This window comes from Fusarium mangiferae, assembly GCF_900044065.1.
Source record: "Fusarium mangiferae strain MRC7560 genome assembly, contig: FMAN_scaffold024, whole genome shotgun sequence".
NCBI lineage: Eukaryota > Fungi > Ascomycota > Sordariomycetes > Hypocreales > Nectriaceae > Fusarium > Fusarium mangiferae.
The window spans coordinates 52173-69958 of record NW_024573944.1 but is presented as its reverse complement, the minus strand read 5'-3'; the positions used below and the strand labels follow the sequence as shown (position 1 = coordinate 69958).

General features: G+C 47.5%; 8 protein-coding genes across 8 annotated transcripts; 4 read left to right on the top strand and 4 right to left on the bottom strand.

The window, feature by feature from the left end:
- Positions 1 to 964: 964 nt before the first annotated feature.
- Positions 965 to 2399, top strand: FMAN_06882 (uncharacterized protein; the record flags this gene model as incomplete). The annotated part of the gene is made up of 6 exons (XM_041825851.1): positions 965 to 1002; positions 1058 to 1140; positions 1201 to 1280; positions 1335 to 1581; positions 1637 to 2089; positions 2155 to 2399. The coding sequence occupies 6 exons, from the start codon at positions 965 to 967 to the stop codon at positions 2397 to 2399; spliced, it is 1146 nt and encodes a 381-aa protein (XP_041691190.1).
- Positions 2400 to 2629: 230 nt separating this feature from the next.
- Positions 2630 to 4017, bottom strand: FMAN_06883 (uncharacterized protein; the record flags this gene model as incomplete). The annotated part of the gene is made up of 3 exons (XM_041825850.1): positions 2630 to 2671; positions 2730 to 3797; positions 3856 to 4017. The coding sequence occupies 3 exons, from the start codon at positions 4015 to 4017 to the stop codon at positions 2630 to 2632; spliced, it is 1272 nt and encodes a 423-aa protein (XP_041691189.1).
- Positions 4018 to 5036: 1019 nt separating this feature from the next.
- FMAN_06884 (uncharacterized protein) lies at positions 5037 to 7179 on the top strand (the record flags this gene model as incomplete). The annotated part of the gene is made up of 7 exons (XM_041825849.1): positions 5037 to 5289; positions 5347 to 5545; positions 5605 to 5724; positions 5783 to 5932; positions 5986 to 6499; positions 6561 to 6615; positions 6677 to 7179. 7 exons carry the CDS (start codon positions 5037 to 5039, stop codon positions 7177 to 7179), a joined length of 1794 nt encoding a protein of 597 aa, XP_041691188.1.
- A 591-nt stretch (positions 7180 to 7770) lies between these two features.
- On the bottom strand, positions 7771 to 8733 carry FMAN_06885 (uncharacterized protein; the record flags this gene model as incomplete). Its single annotated transcript, XM_041825848.1, has 3 exons — positions 7771 to 8169; positions 8228 to 8574; positions 8631 to 8733. The coding sequence occupies 3 exons, from the start codon at positions 8731 to 8733 to the stop codon at positions 7771 to 7773; spliced, it is 849 nt and encodes a 282-aa protein (XP_041691187.1).
- A 555-nt stretch (positions 8734 to 9288) lies between these two features.
- On the top strand, positions 9289 to 10958 carry FMAN_06886 (uncharacterized protein; the record flags this gene model as incomplete). Its single annotated transcript, XM_041825847.1, has 2 exons — positions 9289 to 9891; positions 9945 to 10958. 2 exons carry the CDS (start codon positions 9289 to 9291, stop codon positions 10956 to 10958), a joined length of 1617 nt encoding a protein of 538 aa, XP_041691186.1.
- Positions 10959 to 11261: 303 nt separating this feature from the next.
- On the bottom strand, positions 11262 to 12693 carry FMAN_06887 (uncharacterized protein; the record flags this gene model as incomplete). The annotated part of the gene is made up of 2 exons (XM_041825846.1): positions 11262 to 12563; positions 12628 to 12693. 2 exons carry the CDS (start codon positions 12691 to 12693, stop codon positions 11262 to 11264), a joined length of 1368 nt encoding a protein of 455 aa, XP_041691185.1.
- Positions 12694 to 13466: 773 nt separating this feature from the next.
- FMAN_06888 (uncharacterized protein) lies at positions 13467 to 15126 on the top strand (the record flags this gene model as incomplete). Its single annotated transcript, XM_041825844.1, has 5 exons — positions 13467 to 13789; positions 13844 to 14041; positions 14100 to 14861; positions 14913 to 14995; positions 15050 to 15126. 5 exons carry the CDS (start codon positions 13467 to 13469, stop codon positions 15124 to 15126), a joined length of 1443 nt encoding a protein of 480 aa, XP_041691184.1.
- A 316-nt stretch (positions 15127 to 15442) lies between these two features.
- Positions 15443 to 17198, bottom strand: FMAN_06889 (putative transporter (major facilitator superfamily); the record flags this gene model as incomplete). The annotated part of the gene is made up of 6 exons (XM_041825843.1): positions 15443 to 15580; positions 15630 to 15699; positions 15754 to 16196; positions 16250 to 16827; positions 16882 to 17073; positions 17129 to 17198. The coding sequence occupies 6 exons, from the start codon at positions 17196 to 17198 to the stop codon at positions 15443 to 15445; spliced, it is 1491 nt and encodes a 496-aa protein (XP_041691183.1).
- Positions 17199 to 17786: the final 588 nt, after the last annotated feature.

Below are 17786 nucleotides of genomic sequence, written 5' to 3'. Positions count from 1 at the left end.
CATTGCCACAATGCCAATCTTATTACACATGCCGCGTTTCCGCTGCCGCACCAATAGCCAAAGCCTGTTCACCGTAGGCTTGATTTCCCTCGCAAACAACCCGAAAGCTAAGCCTCGCCAAGCACTGGGTACACGGATACTGAGTCATCTCGGCCGTCTCATCACACTTGCATGTGTCCATCATGCGCCAAGTGGTTTCTCCGCTTGAAGTAAAGCCTTGTATATATGTTTATCATTCCGGTCCGACAAGAGCATCACGCCACATACTCCTTTCATTACCATAAAGTATAATAATTAATTAAAAAGATCTTCTGTAACGATGACGTGTATTCGAATACGACAAGCTAGGTTTATCTTGCGAAGTTTCTTTTCAATAAATTACCCAAAACGGGATGGCTTCCAGGATACGGGCCGGTCCTTTGCCGCTGTCCCCGGTCATCTCGCCAATCAACATCATTGATAGTAGTTCGGTGGATGTACCAATGCTTACGGGTTACTTGTGGAGGGTGCGCACAGGCGTCCTGTCTCGCATCCCCTGCCGGAAGAATACACATAGGGGTTCGTAATCGTCCGAGCGCGTATCTTTCTTACAGTGGAATGCAATATGTTGGAATCTGGGCTGAAGTACTCCGTACCAGCGGTTGTAATCAATACAGCGTTGTACTCCTTAGCTTGGCACAATAAATGCTAAGCTAAATCAGACAAAAGCCTTTCCCGATTGGTGTATTGCTACGTACGAAACTGGTCTTGCCTCGGTTACTCAGCGAACGTGTAATTAAGTTCGAATTCAAACTAAATACCCTCTACTGTGCTTACAGCTGCAATGCAACGGTCGCTACTAAGGCTTATCAGAAAAGATAATCTACAGCCAGATGGATATTTCAAGGATGCCCCTACATCTTCCTGCGTTGGTCGTTCTCCTCATCGCATCTAAGAATAATTAGTAGAAGAAAAAACTATCATTATGTCATTTCCGAATTTTGAGCATGGACCTGGGTCTAGGTAAATGATACATCCCTTCGGCTTGCTGACTTCAAGCAGCTCATGTTAATTTAAGGAGTGGCGAAGAAGAGTGGATTCATATTACAGACCTTCGGGAGCGAAAACGAGTTCAAAATCGAGTGTCACAGAGAAATTACCGTACGTGGCTGACACTGGAGCCATGGTCTAGCGATGAATAACTAATAAATAACTGCATAGGTAGAAGATTAAAGGCAAAAATCCAAACACTGGAGAGAGAAAGAAATGCTTCGCGAGCTATGCTTGGGCTGAATGCGGAGGTACGATTGCTACACGTGCTCACTTATGATTCATTTTCTTACACTCACCTGTAGGCTCTCGATCCAACATTCGAACGTTTACATGGCTGCCATGTCTTTTCGACAGAGCAGGACGTCGAACAGCGTAGTGAGACGCTGCCTGCCACTGGAAGGCCAGCATCCACGGCCAATTCTCAGCCAGGACCGTCGTATGAGACAGCTGATAGATTTTTTGAAAGCATGATGCAAGTGACAGCGAAATGGGCAGAGCCTCCTGCTGAAAATATGGACTCAGACGATTTCATTGATACTGACTCTCAAGGTCAGGATCCGGAGCTACTTTAATTTGAAAGCCTTGCGTATCTGACAGTTCATAGGAATGATTGGATTTGGTAGAACAACTACTGGAAGCGCAAGTGGAGGCAGTGTATCTTCTTTGCCATCTCTTTTGATGTCCAATCCATCAACAGTGTCGTTTGACACAAATCCTACAGGGCAAAGGCGCCAGTCTATCACACAGCTTACAGGGCTTCTGGCCGACGCGGCATCCCGAGGACCTAATCGAGCAAACCATCCCATTTTCAACACTGGTATTCGGCCAGGTAAAGAGATATCAGGAACCAACGCCCCGCATGGCAACAAAAATGACACAGATTCCGCTTTTACACAGACGAGTCCTTTTTCATCGTCACAATACTTGACGAGTCTGGCTCCAGTATCAGCTTCAGAATCCCTAGTACCCGACCCGCTATCAGCAGCATCGCCCGAGGTAATCTTTACACGAATTTTGCTTCTGATGAAACAAGCAGGCTTTGAGGACATGGATTCTAGTAAGTCGTAGTCCATAGTTAAATCTTGAGCGTCTCCATACTGATGGCCTTTGCCTTGGGTTCAGTGGTCCAAGCTTATTACACAGCAAAGTTCCGCTACGACTCTGTTGTGCATTGGGCTCAGAAACGGAGTCGTGAAAAGAGACTTGGCCCTCTTCTCACCAGCCTAAGCCGCGAGTCGACAGAATGGCCAGTGGAACAAGCAGCGCAATACCAGGATGCTATTCTCGGAATAGCAGATGGTTTATGCGGGATGAATGTCAACGCGCACGCTACTACACCTGGTTCAGATGAATCGCCAAGTTTCTAAATAGCTGGCCATACTAAGTTCAAGACATCTTGCGTTTAGAAACGCCTTTGGCTTCCATAGTTTTGATATACACGAATATGGCAGGGAGCTCTGTATCTTGAGAGTAAAATCACAGTCACTTCGAACAAAGTACCTTACCCTGTAAACTTCCTTCTATCCCAATTTTGTTTCGTAGCGTACCAAAGTATCATTACAATTTCTAATGAAGCGCCTCCTTCCACGGCTTCTTCTTATCTTGGTGCGCCAAAGTTAAATCCCGCAACAACGTCATTCTAACGATGTTAGCCTTGCAATCACTCCGTCAGCCGGCGCCGCCGAGATAGCCCTCACGATCTCCAACTTCGTCTCAGGGTTCTCCAGCTTCATCCCAAACCTAGACACCAGGACTGCCACCAGACACAGTAGTTCGGACCTGGCAAAGCTTTTACCGATGCACCCTCTGGACCCGGCCAAGAAAGTGAGGTTGGCATAGTTGCTATCCGCCCCGCCACTGTTTGCTTGTCCCCGGGCTAGCCAGCGTTCAGGTCTGAACTCAGCAGCATCGACACCCCAGTGAGCCTCTTCGAGGTTTGTCGCGCCAGCTAGGATCAATAGCGTGGTGCCTTTGGGAATAAAGGTCCCAGCAAGCGATGTGTCGACTCCAGCCTCTCGCACTGTTGAAGGGACAGGCGGGTAGAAACGCAGAACTTCGTTACAGAATGCGTTCAGATAGGGGAGGGAGTCGATGTCTTGGGCATTGATAGCCTGGCCTGGCAGTAAGACGAGGTGACTGCGTACCTCATCCCGTAGTTGGGCCTGAGCCTTTGGATGTATGCATAGGGCATATACTGCCCACTGGAGCGATGCCGCGGTGGTCTCATGGCCAGCTACGAGAAAGGTAATGATTTGGTCTACCATATTTTTCTCCGAGAACATGCCACTTGATATGAGAAGCGATGCAATGTCTTTACGGTCATGATCGCCCTTGCTCAGTCGACCCTTTGTGTCCTTAACGATTTGCCGAGCATATCCTCGGATGTAATTGGCTGCTTGTTTGGATTCGCGATTCCATTTTGTAGGCAGTCGGAAGAACATCTTGAAGCCAAAGGTGAGCAAACTCAGTAGGATGAGGAGTCTAGTCCACACATTTGGCTTCATGTTCAGCTTTTGATACACCAGGTGAAATTCTGTGCTTGGATCCTGGACCGAGTTGAAGTCACGCCCCATGACGGCGAGGCCAATGATATCCAACGTTGCTCGTCCTGCCCAGTCACTGACTTGGATGGTGACTTGCTTCGAGCCATGTTGCCTTTGATCCTCGATGGCATTCGCCATCTCGACAGATTTGGACCAAAAGATAGGGTAGAGATCCTTGATATGTCGGTATGCCAAGGCAGGCAACAGACCTCGACGTTGCATCTGGTCATTACATGGTTAATCCTATTTTCGGTCCGATCTTTCTTATCTTTAGACTCACCTTGTGTTCTTCACCTTCTGCGAGAAGCACCCCATTCCCAGTAAATCGCTCAAGTTTGATTCTCAGCGACTCTGATTTGGGAAAGTCATAGACTTTGGGGCCCATCATCTCGCTAAGTGCTTGTGAGCCTACAACTATGATTCTTTCAATGTTTCCAGCCATATAGTATCTAATGAGTCCAGTGCTTGGGGCTTCTCTCGCCCATCTACGGGCCTGGTCATAGTCTAGGCCCATCGACCTTGAATTGCCTTTTAGCCATGATCTGCCCTGTTCACACCGCCGCAATTAGGTATTTCATCTAAAAAGAATTTTGGTAATGAGCTTACTTTTGGCGTTGGAATGTGCCTGACTGGGGAAAAGTAAACAGGATATAGAGTACACAGGTATAGCACTCTCAAGATGATAAATAATGTGAAAGATGCAACAATCGTCCAAAAATACGATTTCATGATTGAATAGTGGGGCGCGAATAGCACGACCGAGACTCCGGCCAATATAGGTATGATTTGCCATGGTAACTGCATTGCAGGAAAATAGGTATTCGCATTGAGAGGACGCCTATAACTCTGTACGAGATTGCTTCTGAACAGCAGACATAAGAAACAATATGCACTTTACGCCATGACTCTACTCAACGTCTTCTACTGCTGTGGCTGACATGATCGACTCAGGCATGATGCGTTCAGTGGGTAGTACGCGTAGACGGATCTTGCCGTACTGTTGGACTGGGGTGTTGAGCTAACATGTCCCGACTCCCGAGTTTAGAGAGTGAGACGGGCCGAGCCTGACTACAGCCTGAGTAAGCTCACATGACAGTTTAGATTACACGCGCCTTGCATAAGGCGGCATGTTTTCCCACGGCTCAGTTGTGCCGAACATCCCTGATAACGCAAGCCTCAGCTTACACTCCCAAGCGCCAAATCACAATGGCCCTGACGTTAGTTATGTAAGCATGCATCCTCGATTGCCTTCTTAGAGTACGTAGTTACTGAGTCCACCCACACAAGATAGCCACGAATAGTGATTGGCTTCTATTGTTTGTGGTTGAACGCTTATCTATACAGGGCTTATAGAGTGAAGAGTGACAAGGCAATGCCTACCTAGATATCATTGAGCTTGTTTCATCGCATCGATAATTATTTCGCTCAATTTGTTCATACTCTACTTCTACGGGACGAAAGATGGCGACCGTTCATGAGATGCCACCTTCAGCGCCACTTGTCACTCTTAAAGAACAAATTGAACTTGGCCTGGCCACAGCAGAGGGTCATCAGACCTGGACATCTGAATTCCAAAAGCCCAACTTGGCCCAAGTATCATCGTCGACCGCTCCATTGGCAAGTCTGCCTATATTTGAGCCCAGGAAAACGACTAGCCGTAAGGAGGCCTTCGAGCTTTCCTACATAAGGGCAAAAGCCCTCAATACACATTATGGTACGAACAAGCAGAGCAATATAGGCGTTGAAAAATCATGATTTAACCCTGGATTAGGACTCACAATTGATGACATTGTGAATCTCTCACCCAAATTCTTTGATATGCATAGAGATGACATAATTATTCGAGATATCGGTGCTCATGCGCTGCTGTCAATACAACACAACTTAGTAGCGGGTACCCTGGCACCATTCGCCAAAGAGTCAAGAAAGATCCAGGGACTGCTAGACGACGTGTTAACATTCAAAATCTCGTGAGTCTCTACCTTGATAGTTTCATTACCACCTCCGACAGATAACTAACAAATAGTAGAGCGGGCTTTATGCTAACGGAGATCGGACACGGTCTCGATGCCAAGAACTTGGAGACAGAGGTTAGACTGCAGTCTGATGGCACCTTTATTCTCCACACACCCAGGCTCGAGGCTTCTAAGTAGGAACATCTGCTTCTCGCCATAGTTTTCAAGTCACTAACTAACGTGATGAACCAGATTCGTTCCCCCTTCTATGCCCGTAGCTGGTATTCCACGCATTGCCGTGGTCATGGCAAAACTCATGGTGCGCGGCGAAGACTTTGGTCTTCGCCCTGTCGTGGTCGCCCTCAGTGACGGAAAACAAATGTGCAAGGGAGTAACATCTCGGTATGATCTTCTCATGGTCCACGATGTAATCCTATACTGAGATAAGAGTCTAGTCTTTTGCCTTATATGAGTGGAATTCAAGCCCCGTACGCTATCACTTCTTTCAACAACGTGGCCTTATCTAGCACCGCCGTTCTCGGAAACCTTGAAAAGCCTAGAAGTATGCGAGACAACTTCTTCCACCAAATCGCTCGGATTGCTCCAGGTACACTGGCAATGAGTATGATAATGATCCCTGCACTCAAGATCGTGACCTACGTCACCGGCAAATACAGTCTACGCCGTACTGTCGGCGTCGCCAACAAAGAAAGAATACCTATTTTTTGCTTCCGCACACAACAGATGCCGATATTGCATGCACTGGCCCAGCTTGCAGTAATGACGCCTTTTGCCAACAAGTGCATTGAGTGGTTTAAGGACACTTCCTTTGAGCCTCAAGTACGCCATGGATTCGCTGTCATCCTCAAAGCAGTCTTTATCCAAATGGCGCAGCGGAGTATTCCCGAGATGGTGGAACGATGCGGCGCCCAAGGCCTTTTTCAACACAACCAGATTTGTGATGCAGACGTGAGTTTTGCTTAGCGAGGGCTCTCTCTCTGCTAGAGAAGTGCTAATGCTTATCCAAAAGAATATGATACGTGCCTGTGCCATATCAGAGGGAGATGCATTGGTTGTCAGTATTCGTAAGTCGGTCAATTATGATCCTTATACTTCCATAAAGTGAAGCTAACGCCTTTCACACAGGCCTTGCTGTTGAGCTTTGTCTAGGCAAGTATGAGATGCCCTCTGCAACGAAGACAGACTGTCTGTTGGCCAAATACGAAGCTGGCCTGGCACAAGAAGCCTGGGACATCGTTAGCTCCATTCCGGCCGAGCACCATAGCCAGGAGTTCAACCGACTCTTCATCCCCCAATGCAAGCCACTAGTACTGGGTATTGGTCATAGAATGGTCTATGAGACTGCTCTGGCTGCTGGCGTGGATTCTGACCTCCTTGCTCTTTACGAGGCTGGTGCTGTCAAGGAGAATCTGGATTGGTACACTGAGAAGGGTCTCCTCACGAGGCAAAGCTTCCGTGAGATGGAGAATAGGGCTCTCGATTCTATTGAGCCTCGTCTGGATGAGCTCTTGAATGAGTTAAAGATGGAGTCATATGTCACGGCGCCGATTACCGAGCAGGGCCTATTTGATGACTTTGTGCAAGGATTGCCCACGTTTACCGGTGCAACAGAGTACTCTGTCCTTTGATTGGAAACCATGGATATTGCCTATTTCTTTTTTTTTGTTGAACATCAATCTCAGGTTTCTATTGTTCCTCTATTCCATCTCTGTCGCATCTTGTTTCATACGAGTGTATGGCTAAGAAGTATTACTAGATATGTTCTTGCAGTTGAGGCTTTTATCGAAGCTCTATGACCACAGAAAACTTGGTTGATATCAAATGTGCAGATTCATGCGACGGTGGAGAACATATAGAGTGTAGATGCCTGCAAGATATTGATAGCCTTCCGTCTTTGAGCTCTCTGTGGACGTGTGCTAGGCGTTCATCTCAGCTCTCCATGTTTTCTAAGACTCTCTTAGTGTTAGATGCTATGACCTACCGAACAGGTGTCAATACCATAACCTTGAGTCGTTATAAGAAAAGGAAACTTGGAATATTGAACAAAAGAATTCAAAACCATGCCGTTTGACTTTTGGAGTTATAAAGCTTTTGAGGTTATGTATGGAGGGTAGTGAAGGAACTGTCCATCTCTTCTTCAATCCAACTAAAACCTCTGCTCACTAGAAACCGGTCCCATAAACGTTCACCGTTCCAACCTATGCACGGGCGAACAACCTTTAATCACCGAGTTGTAGCTGTCGGTATACCCAAGACCGAACCTTTGCTTCGCATGCAAGATAAAATAAGACAACAAGCAAAAATGGAACTAAAAGCTTTCTGAAAACAACCCATAGCATTATCCGTAGCAGCTGGAACCAACGCCGACGACGACCAGCAAGGAAGGAGTTTTTATTGTTGACATTTGGGAAAGAAACTTTGGGCACGTCTTTCCCTAGGAACTTACACAGCGGTTCCCAGCCCTCACTGACATGATAGTTCAGCAAGCGCTCCGAGGGAACCATCTTGTTAATGTGTTTGTAGTGGTCAAGGTATGCCTGTCTTTCTCCGTTGGGTGCCAGTACGGGCCGTAGCGAATGTTGATACTTATGGTACTTCCACCAAAGTCCAATGCGATCCTGTTGAGTATTAGTGTCAGCGAGCTTTGAACAGATTCGAAATCTAGCGTGAGCTAACCGGATCCCAGGATGCCAGGTAATCAAACGTCTTCCATTTCGCAGCCGCATCGACTGACTCTTTCATAGAATGCTGCCATTTGTCGACATCGCGCGTGGTGAGGATGATCTTGGCGTTAGGGTAAGCCGCGATAAGCTCGTCTGCCATCAACGACCCTGGCATGTTACACGAGACGTCCCATTTGCCCAAGAACAACTTGTCGAATTCCTTTCGGCCGTAGGGCTCTATCTTGTGTTCGAACTTGGCCTGCATCGCCTCCATATATAGTGGGAGTAGATGGGGATACTGCTCCATCATGCTGGCGTGGAACGGCTTGTACCCTAGAACTTGGAAAGCTGCGAGTATCGCTGATTTGGTGGCATCCAGTCAGTGAGTTCTGGAGATTTGGTAGAGTGTGACTTACAGAGGGTTCCAGTGCGCGGCATGCCCAAGACAAGGACCTCGATGTTGGTACCATCTTCCGGTGGTTCGGGCTGTTGGTCAATCAAACGCATTGCTCCGGCCATCTTCGCTGGAGTCACAGTTTTGCTTCATGAATTGAAGACCAAAAGAAGCACTCAAGACCGAGCATGACGAAACTTTGGACCCCGTTTTGTCTCTCACAGGATATAACTATGACCTGAAATACGACTCAGGCGTCACAAAATGTCCAACACTGACTGGCCCTGTCGCAATGGACGCAGATACGGACGCCGACACGGACACGGACACGGATAAACGGATACTCAACACAGTCTAGCAGAGTAATCGGGAGTCAGTAGCCGACTGACGCCCCCGTGCAGCTAGCTATCTATCACTCACTGTGAGGTCAGGGTTGACTAACGCTGATTGCTTGGTCCTCTCCGGCGCACGGTCTACTACGTCTACGTGTACCAACCAACAGCAAAATGACTGCCTCAGGCATTAACAGGTTAGTACCTTGTAATTTGGAGCCAACGAATGAAGTTGTGTTTTGCCGTGATGTTGGTAACAATTGCCTCTTCTCTTGAATTGCGGAGCTCATTTGCCCAGAAATCACTTCTTGTTCTTCTGCTCGCTCTACTAATCCACTGCTATTGAAGATGCAGAACGACAGTAAAGAAACAACGACACTGCGACTTGCAGCTGACGAGAGCCCTACCACCGATGAAATCGCACAGACGGGACTTAATAACGAACCGATCCTTACAAGAGAACCATTTTCAATCGCTGCTGTACAGAATGAGGACGCGCCATGGTCGATATGGTCTCCGAAACAGAGAAAGATGATCATTCTGACAGCCTCTTTCGCGTCGCTGCTCTCTCCCCTCTCAAGCCAAATATACCTTCCTGCTCTTGACACCATCGCCAAGGACTTGAACGTCACGAACAGCCAGGTCAATTTATCAATCACGACATACTTGGTCCTTCAAGCTATCGCACCGACATTCACGGCCCAGCTATCCGATACCGTGGGTCGAAGACCTTTATACATGGCTTGTTTCGTCCTCTACATGGCGGCCAACCTCGGATTGGCTCTGCAAAATAACTACGCGGCGCTGTTGGTGCTACGATGCTTTCAGAGTGCTGGTAGCAGTGGGACCACGGCTTTGTCCAATGCCGTGGCGACAGATATTACGACGTCTGCCCAGCGTGGCAGCTACATTGTATATGCTGCAGCTATTCCAATGCTGGGACCAACGCTTGTAGGTAATCTTCACGTGCATTCATCGATACCGAGAGCTAACTGGCTCTTCAGGGTCCTATAGCTGGCGGTCTGCTCGCTCAATATCGCGGATGGCATTCCGTTTTCTGGTTTCTCTTCGGGTTGACTGGCGCTGTTGCAGTTCCCATGGCCATCTTGTTCCCTGAAACGTGTCGCGAAATCGTGGGCGACGGGTCTATCCCACCACAAAGCTGGAATCGATGCTATACGAACGTACGCATGGAACGGAGATTAATGAAAGAGGGCAAGGATGTGCCACACAATAAACGCAATGAGCTCGGAGCGTCACGATATGCTTATAGCTGGATTCCAAACCCCTCCAGCACAATCACGCTGCTGTTAGAAAGGGAGTGTGGCTTCACACTGCTCTACGGTTCGTTGCTCTGCTGCTCGTTCTATGCTACGCTCACTCTTATCCCCTCGCAATTCCACGAAATCTACGGCTTTAACGAGCTCCAAATCGCGTTATGCTTTATTCCTTTTGGAGTGGGTAGCCTCGTCGCCGCTTTCAACCGAGGGCGCATGCTTGACTCCAACTTCCGCCGTCACGCAACTCGTCTCGGCATCCCTACCGACAAGAACAAGCAGACGGATCTCACTAACTTCCCTATCGAGCGTGCGAGGCTTGAGGTCGCCCTGCCGACGATACTCTTAGGCAGCGCATGCATGGTCGGCTTCGGATGGACGCTGCACTACAAGACCAACCTAGCCGGGCCGCTGATCTTGTTATTTGTCATTGCATTTTGCCTCTCCGCTTCTCTGAACTGTGCTACATGTCTTATGCTGGACCTGTACCCGGGAAAGGCGGGCACTGTTACGGCTTCGAACAACCTGCTGCGTTGCTTGTTGGGAGCTGGCGCGACTGCTGCTGTGGTCCCGATGATCAACGCCACTGGAACTGGATGGACCTTGACTGTATTCGCCCTCCTCAATATCGTATCTCTGCCACTACTGTGGCATGTTATGAGGCATGGGCCGGGCTGGAGAGCTGAGACATCACGTAAGAAGGAGATGGAGCAAAACCGTGCAGTTGAATCGACGACCTAAGTAGGGCAGTGTTGTACATATTGATGAGAGAAGATGTTTATATTACATATTATCCAATAATCTTAACTGCCATCGCCGCGGACCTTTAGATCTTCACTCACGATAACCATGTAAAATGGTTCCACACACTTTCCGCTTTGCCTATCCCTGTAGGATGAGATGACAACTTTTAGAAGCGTAAGCTCTGCCCTTACTAACATCGATCAACCCCATATCAGAGATCAGAGCTGTATTTACGAGAGGATTGTGCAAGTCGTCATCAGTCTGTTCAAATAAGTCTTAGAATTGCAAAAGAATGATTAGCTAAATTGTTTTCGCTTTAGCTAGTCTGTCATACACCTGAGGGCTAAAGTAAGATGTCAATTGCAAATGACCGTCTTTGCCAATCCCGAAAGAGATATATGTATGTAAACCTCGCGAGGATGGCGTTTCGACTTCTTTCGTAAAGCCTTTGAGCATTTCCAAATACCGATCTTTGTATTTAGCCCGGTCGCGTTTCTCAAGGAATCCAATCAAACCGTGCGCAATAGCTAGGTCACTCCTCCCATAATGCCGCATGGGGATATATCCTTTCACATCTGGCAAATAAGACGAAGGCTTGATGTCAAAGTAAAACAGCATACCAGATGTTTCGTGGTCTACCCTTGGTAAATCATCGTCGTCCGAGATATCTTGATCGAGGTCCAGCGTAGCGCACCACAACTCCTTGATTTCATCGATAGAGTCTTCAGAAAGAGGTCTCCTTCCACCTAGCGACAAGATGGAAATGATGTGACTGAGCGAGGTACCGGGAGTTCGCATGTAGACCTTGATGCGTGACTTCTCTGGGGCCATACAGTCGATGCCCAAGATCAGCATTCGTAGCGTCTGACCGTTGGGGTCGGTGGCAAGGAAGTTGGAGAGGATTTTGAAAGCAGAAAGATAGCTTGAATCATCGCCATAGACATTTCTCATGGTTTCTTCAAAGCCATGGGAGAAGAAGTCCTGGCAGACACCAGAATCCCTGGGTACGAAGTAGGCCTTTACCGCGATGTTGTCCGCGCCGAGTTCATATGCAGTGAAAAGCGAACTTCCCCAGTCACCGTGGCAAATCTCGTTATTATGAGGGTCAAAGTCATGTAGAAACGCTTTGAACCACACAGGGTCAACGGAAGGGTCTGCGGCATGTAGGTGATCCATGACCTCAGTGGTCGATGCCCGGTTGTAGAGATCCAGGGCAGAACCCGCGTTTGGTCCAATATGCTCAACACTCAGCCGGATGCTCGGCGCTTCAGCATTGGTATCGCCCCATTTCCAACTATACTCGATGGGCGAAAAGTCGTCCGTCATGAAGCTCTTGAAGGCAGGCTGACCTAGGGAGCTAGGCCTCGGACCCATGCGAGGAACGATGACGTAGTAGTGGAACAAAAGACATTCGTACTGACGGGACAATGAGTAGCCGGCCTCGTGTAGCATTGTTGCAAGGTGTCTGCCCGTGACGTTCCACCAAAAGTCTTGACGAGCGCCCCGTCGTGGCAGCCATTTGTTTATCTTTTGCCAAACCGGCGCCTCATGGTCGCCGATGAGCAAAGACGCATCACCATCACTTTCGTGCCTCGACGACGTCTATAGTTGTCATAACTAATTAGTTTTACTTTTTTCCCTCGCCCCAATCAAAAGAGACAATTACCTGAACATCAGCAACATTACCCAGATTCGTGTTTTGTAAATACTGGTACGTCGTGCCTGTAGTCATTTTTCGAGCAGAGATAAACAGTGAAACAGACGAATCTTGACGGCTATACCCTACACTTTGGGGTCATTTTTTATTATTCCGTTATGATTCTATTAAATTTGGGTACTAATGGCTGCATGTAATGACCCCCCAGCTATTCTTTACCACTAACGAAACCTTCAAGTTCATTAGTCGGCCAGCATTACATCTGATCATGTAGTAACGCCGAGTTTCCGTAAAGCCAGCACGGTGGTCAAAGCTGGAAAAACGTCGCCGTGTTACCCGACTGCAAGAAGTAAGATAATCTAATGCTGACATTATCTCAGATCTGACTGTATACTTGATTTAACCTGCCGCGTACCAGCATGCATAACGTTTGAGATCCTTGTTTAAATCTGACTAAGGTTGACCCGATCGGGAACTACTTACTAAAGCTCCCCTTTCCGACTAGTACTTGCAACCAACTCGACAGGAGCTTTCTACTGATGGCACGTTCTTGTGTAGAATGCGGGGAATGCGTGTTGTCGGAAATTAGCTGTGATAAGAATATGGTCTAATATTTATGTAGGATAAGAAATGCAAAACCTTGATGCCTTACAATTACCAGACTTAAAGCAGAGATCTTGAGCCTCTTTGACCTGAGGCGCTTTATTATACTGTAATAAATTTTTGTTTTACAGAAATAAGGACCTATTTTATTTACCTAGCAGTTTTTCTATTCTGCTGTAACTGGTCTAATACTTGTATTGCAAAACAGGACGATTGAACCTGTTATCAAGACACTGTTATTCGTCATGGACAATTCATTCTCCCCGGTCATCAAAAGGTGCCGCAAGATCCTACGCTCATTGGTTTTATCAGGCGCATGGATCTATCAAAAAACATTGGGTCACACCGACAACTCAGCTCCATCTGGTACACTCATCATCACCGACAGTCGCACAGGCAGAAACTATAGTGTTCCAATTAGGAACAATGCTGTCAAAGCTCTGGACTTTATTCAAATCACAACGGCAGGCTTTGGCGCTGAGGCAGCCGATCACTATGATAACAGCCTCCGCGTTCTCGACAAGGGCCTATGGAATACTGCTGTCACCGAGACATCTATCACCTACATGTAAGGAAACCTTCAAAAGATTTATCTGGAATGTGTATGTTAACCCTGATCCAGTGATGGTAAAGCTGGCCATATGCAGTATAGAGACAAGACGATTGACGAGCTTTTCCACAACAACAACTATGAGGAAGTGGTCCATCTTATCATCTGGGGAACTCTTCCTACACAAGAACAGAAGATGAATCTTCGTCGCAAACTTGCCTCGCACATGAAACCGCCACCAGCAGTAGAAACTGCAATCAAGGCTTTTCCGTAAGTAAAATCAAGAACTCTAAATCCAATCCTTGAGCTAATATGGAACAACATGTAGTCCAGATGGATTGACCCATCCCATGCTCTTGGCTGGCATTGCAGCGTTTGCAGCTCATGACAAAGGATCTCAAGCGGTGCATAGATCGAGCAAGCCTGCATATCTGGGAAATATGGAAGACGTTGACGATGCCATTATTAGGACGCTAGCTGCACTAGCCACCACTGTCGCCATGGTATACTGCTATCGCAGAGGCCGTCCTTTCACCCAAGCTAGCCCCAATGAGTCATATATCGGTAACATTCTGCTAATGATGGGTCTTACGGAAGAAAGCAGTAGTACCACTCCAAACCGTAAGATAGAACATTGTCTAGAGCGTCTTTGGGTTCTCAACGCCGATCACGGAATGACCAACTCAACTGCCGTTTTCCTCGCCACAGCTTCCACGTTGCAGGATCCTCTATCATGTACCGTTGCCGCCGTGGCCTCAGCATACGGACCTCTTCACGGAGGCGCCGTTGAGATGGCCTACAAGGAGTTCGAGAGGGTTCAATGCGTCGAAAATGTGCCGCAGCTTATTTCTGATGTCAAGGCCAAGAAGTACCGTCTATTCGGATACGGCCATCGCATTTACAAGGTCAAGGACCCTCGAGGGCAGCTTGTGCGCCAGCTTATTGAAGAGTATAAGGAGGATGTCTACAAGAATTCGTTTCTCAGAGTGGCTATGGAGATTGACCGTGTTGCTGAGGAGGACTCGTACTTCACCTCACGTAACCTCAAGGCCAACGCAGACCTTTACGGTTGCTTCTTGTATACTGCCTTGTTTGTAAACCCTCAGTTTCTTCTTCCAACCCGTACTGACTTTATGAACAGGGGCATTGAAACTGATACTATTCTGTCACTTTCTTGTTTGTCACGTTCGCCTGGGGTTATGGCTCATTGGCGAGAAAGTATGGGTGAGTTTCGACACTACTATAATAGTGTTGGGTTAAAAACTAAACATCATATAGCTCAATCACCTGCAATATGGCGGCCTCAGCATATTTTCACTGGTACTATAGCTAAGGAAACCAATTACAAAGTCTAGGCCATTGTTCTGTAGGTTTAAAGAGGTCTATAGTTATAAAACAATTAACCTTTTGATAGCACTTTGCCAGAGTAGCTATTTCTATTATCAGAACAGTTTAAGCATACTATTAAATAAATATCCTATATATATAATTATTAATAGTCTTCTGAGTATACTTTATTTTGTAATAGTTCTTGGCTGATATACCCTTTTGCGTATAATGTTCTAGAGCTACTAAAATATATCCTTTGCCCTCCTTTTACTTCTGACAGAAGACTCTATCTTTTAGCTATTTCTTTTGCCTGTATGTCCATCTTTTTCGACAATGGCCTTACTAATCTTGTCTGTCGGAGACTCTATGTTCCAATTGATAGGTCTCGACAGTATGACTAACCTTCGCTTCGGCTTGGGAAGATGAAACAACAACATCATCCCCGAATAAAGCAGCGATCTCCTCGAGGCTTTTACCGGACTATTTTAGGTCAGTCTATGTTTTAGAAAGGCTAATCGACACCACTCACAGTTTCGGGTAGGAAGAAGAAGTAGAACACGGCGGCAGCGGCATTGGATGCAATGAAAAGTGAATAGTATCTGTAAACGGTTAGAAACTCGATTGAGTAATGCATTCGTATGAGATCTACGTACCGCCAGCTCACGTTAGCGATAGCCAGTGGCGTTATCTGAGACAAAACAATAGCCACTATCGCCTTGGTCGCAACAGCTAGAGCCATACCCTTAGTTCTCAAGAAGAAAGGGAAGAGCTCTGAAGGTACCACCCAAATCATGGCGTTGAAGAAGATAGCATAGCTCATGGAATAGAGGAAGATAGACGCAATGGCGCCTCTTGCACCGGCCTGGTTGTCGTTATGTGATGACCCAAACTCGGCGCTGAGAGCCATGCAAATAGCAATCATGACGCAGAGTACAATAGATCCACACCACAGTGTGCGAGTTCGAGGCATCTTATCCGCAACAAGGAAGAGGTAGATGATCTGACCGATGATGCCCATCATACCATAGACACCACTGATCAGTAGTGCAGTACGGCCTGTAAAGCCTACTGTTTGGTAGAAAACGCCTTGGAAATTCTGAAATGATAGATTAGCTCGATTCACAGCTTTATCGAGGTTGGAGGATGTACCTGGATTACGGATGACCCTGAGAGTTGACTCATAGTAACGATGAATGAAGCCGTTAGAGTCCGACGGATATACTTGCGGGAGAACATGAGTCCAAGCGCTGTGAGCCAGTCCAGATTACCCTGTTCCCTCTCGAGCTGAATTTGGGTTCGTATCTGCAAAAGCTCCTGCTCAACGAATGTCTCGTCATGGCCATTATCATGCAGGCGAGTAAGGACCTGTCCAGCCTCATCATACCGATCCTTCAATACCAACCAACGCGGGGAGAAGGGGACGAAGAAGATCATGACGACAAGCAGAACTGGAATAGGGAGCTGCATAGCAAGAGGAATCCTCCACTGTCCGTCTCCGTTGGCAAATGCCCCAGCGTATCCGATCCAATTGGCGACACCAAAGCCAATAGCAATCATCATTCCTTGGAGACCGACTAGAAAGCCGCGCTGGTCTGGCTTTGATACTTCGGCGAGATAAATTGGGACGACTGAGAGAATCTGGCCGCAGCCGATGCCTGCTACAAGACGACCTGCGATCATCATGCCTATGTTAACAGCGGCGCATTGGAGGACCGCGCCAATAATAGCTGTGCTTCAACGTTAGCGACTGGTACAGTCACCTGCGGACTCGTGCCACTTACTCAAAATGGACGCAATCATGATGGTGTATTTTCGGCTGAGCTTATCGGCAACGTATCCGGTGGTCAAGCCACCAATGGCCTGTCCGGCGTTGTACACGGAAACAATAGCTCCTTGATACGTGGTGTTGACCATCGATGGTCCGTAAATGGCGAGTTTGAAGCTGTCATGGCCGAAGGTTGTCGCAATGATGCCTATCATGATCTCTTGTTAGTCAACGGGTGGATGAGATTGGTGTTGAGATCATACCCGAGTCTAGGCCATAGATAAAGCCGCCCTGGCCCGCTACAAGAGCCACAGCCGTCGCAAGAAAACCCATATTGCTCGAATTCGTTGTGATATTGGATAAGGATTTGGGATACCAGGAGAGCGTTGGTTGGGTATTTGTAGTGGTTAGGACGTCTCTCCATCTTCTCCGCATCTGGGGCCCCAGATTCTACAACCCTACTACCCCGAGGTAACCCACTCCCTTGGGACCATAGGTGGCATTGGTTTGTAGCAAGAACAACCCGAGACACCGAACTCTCGGCCAGCCTTAGACCGAAGGACTTGTAGACCGGTCGGTTCGAAAGGCCTTTACAGTCAGTGAGAACTAGCTGTATTTTATGGCTGGCTCAGTTGACATTCGTTTTTACAAGCGTTTGACTGGGTCAAAGCCTCAATGCGTTGCCACTGCGGAATGGAGCCGTCCGTCTAATACGCCAAGAAACGAGGCTCTTTTCTAAGGAGGTTCCAATGCCAAGGACGGTGAATCCCACCGGCTTTGCAGAGACCTGATTGGTTGTCCTCGCTAGATGACCAATCGGATGCTACCAAAGCCGAATGATCGTCAGAGGCATCGAGGGTCACAGTCAACCTGCTCCGGTAAACTTCACCCGCCTGACTTTGGTCTGATCTCACGAAATAC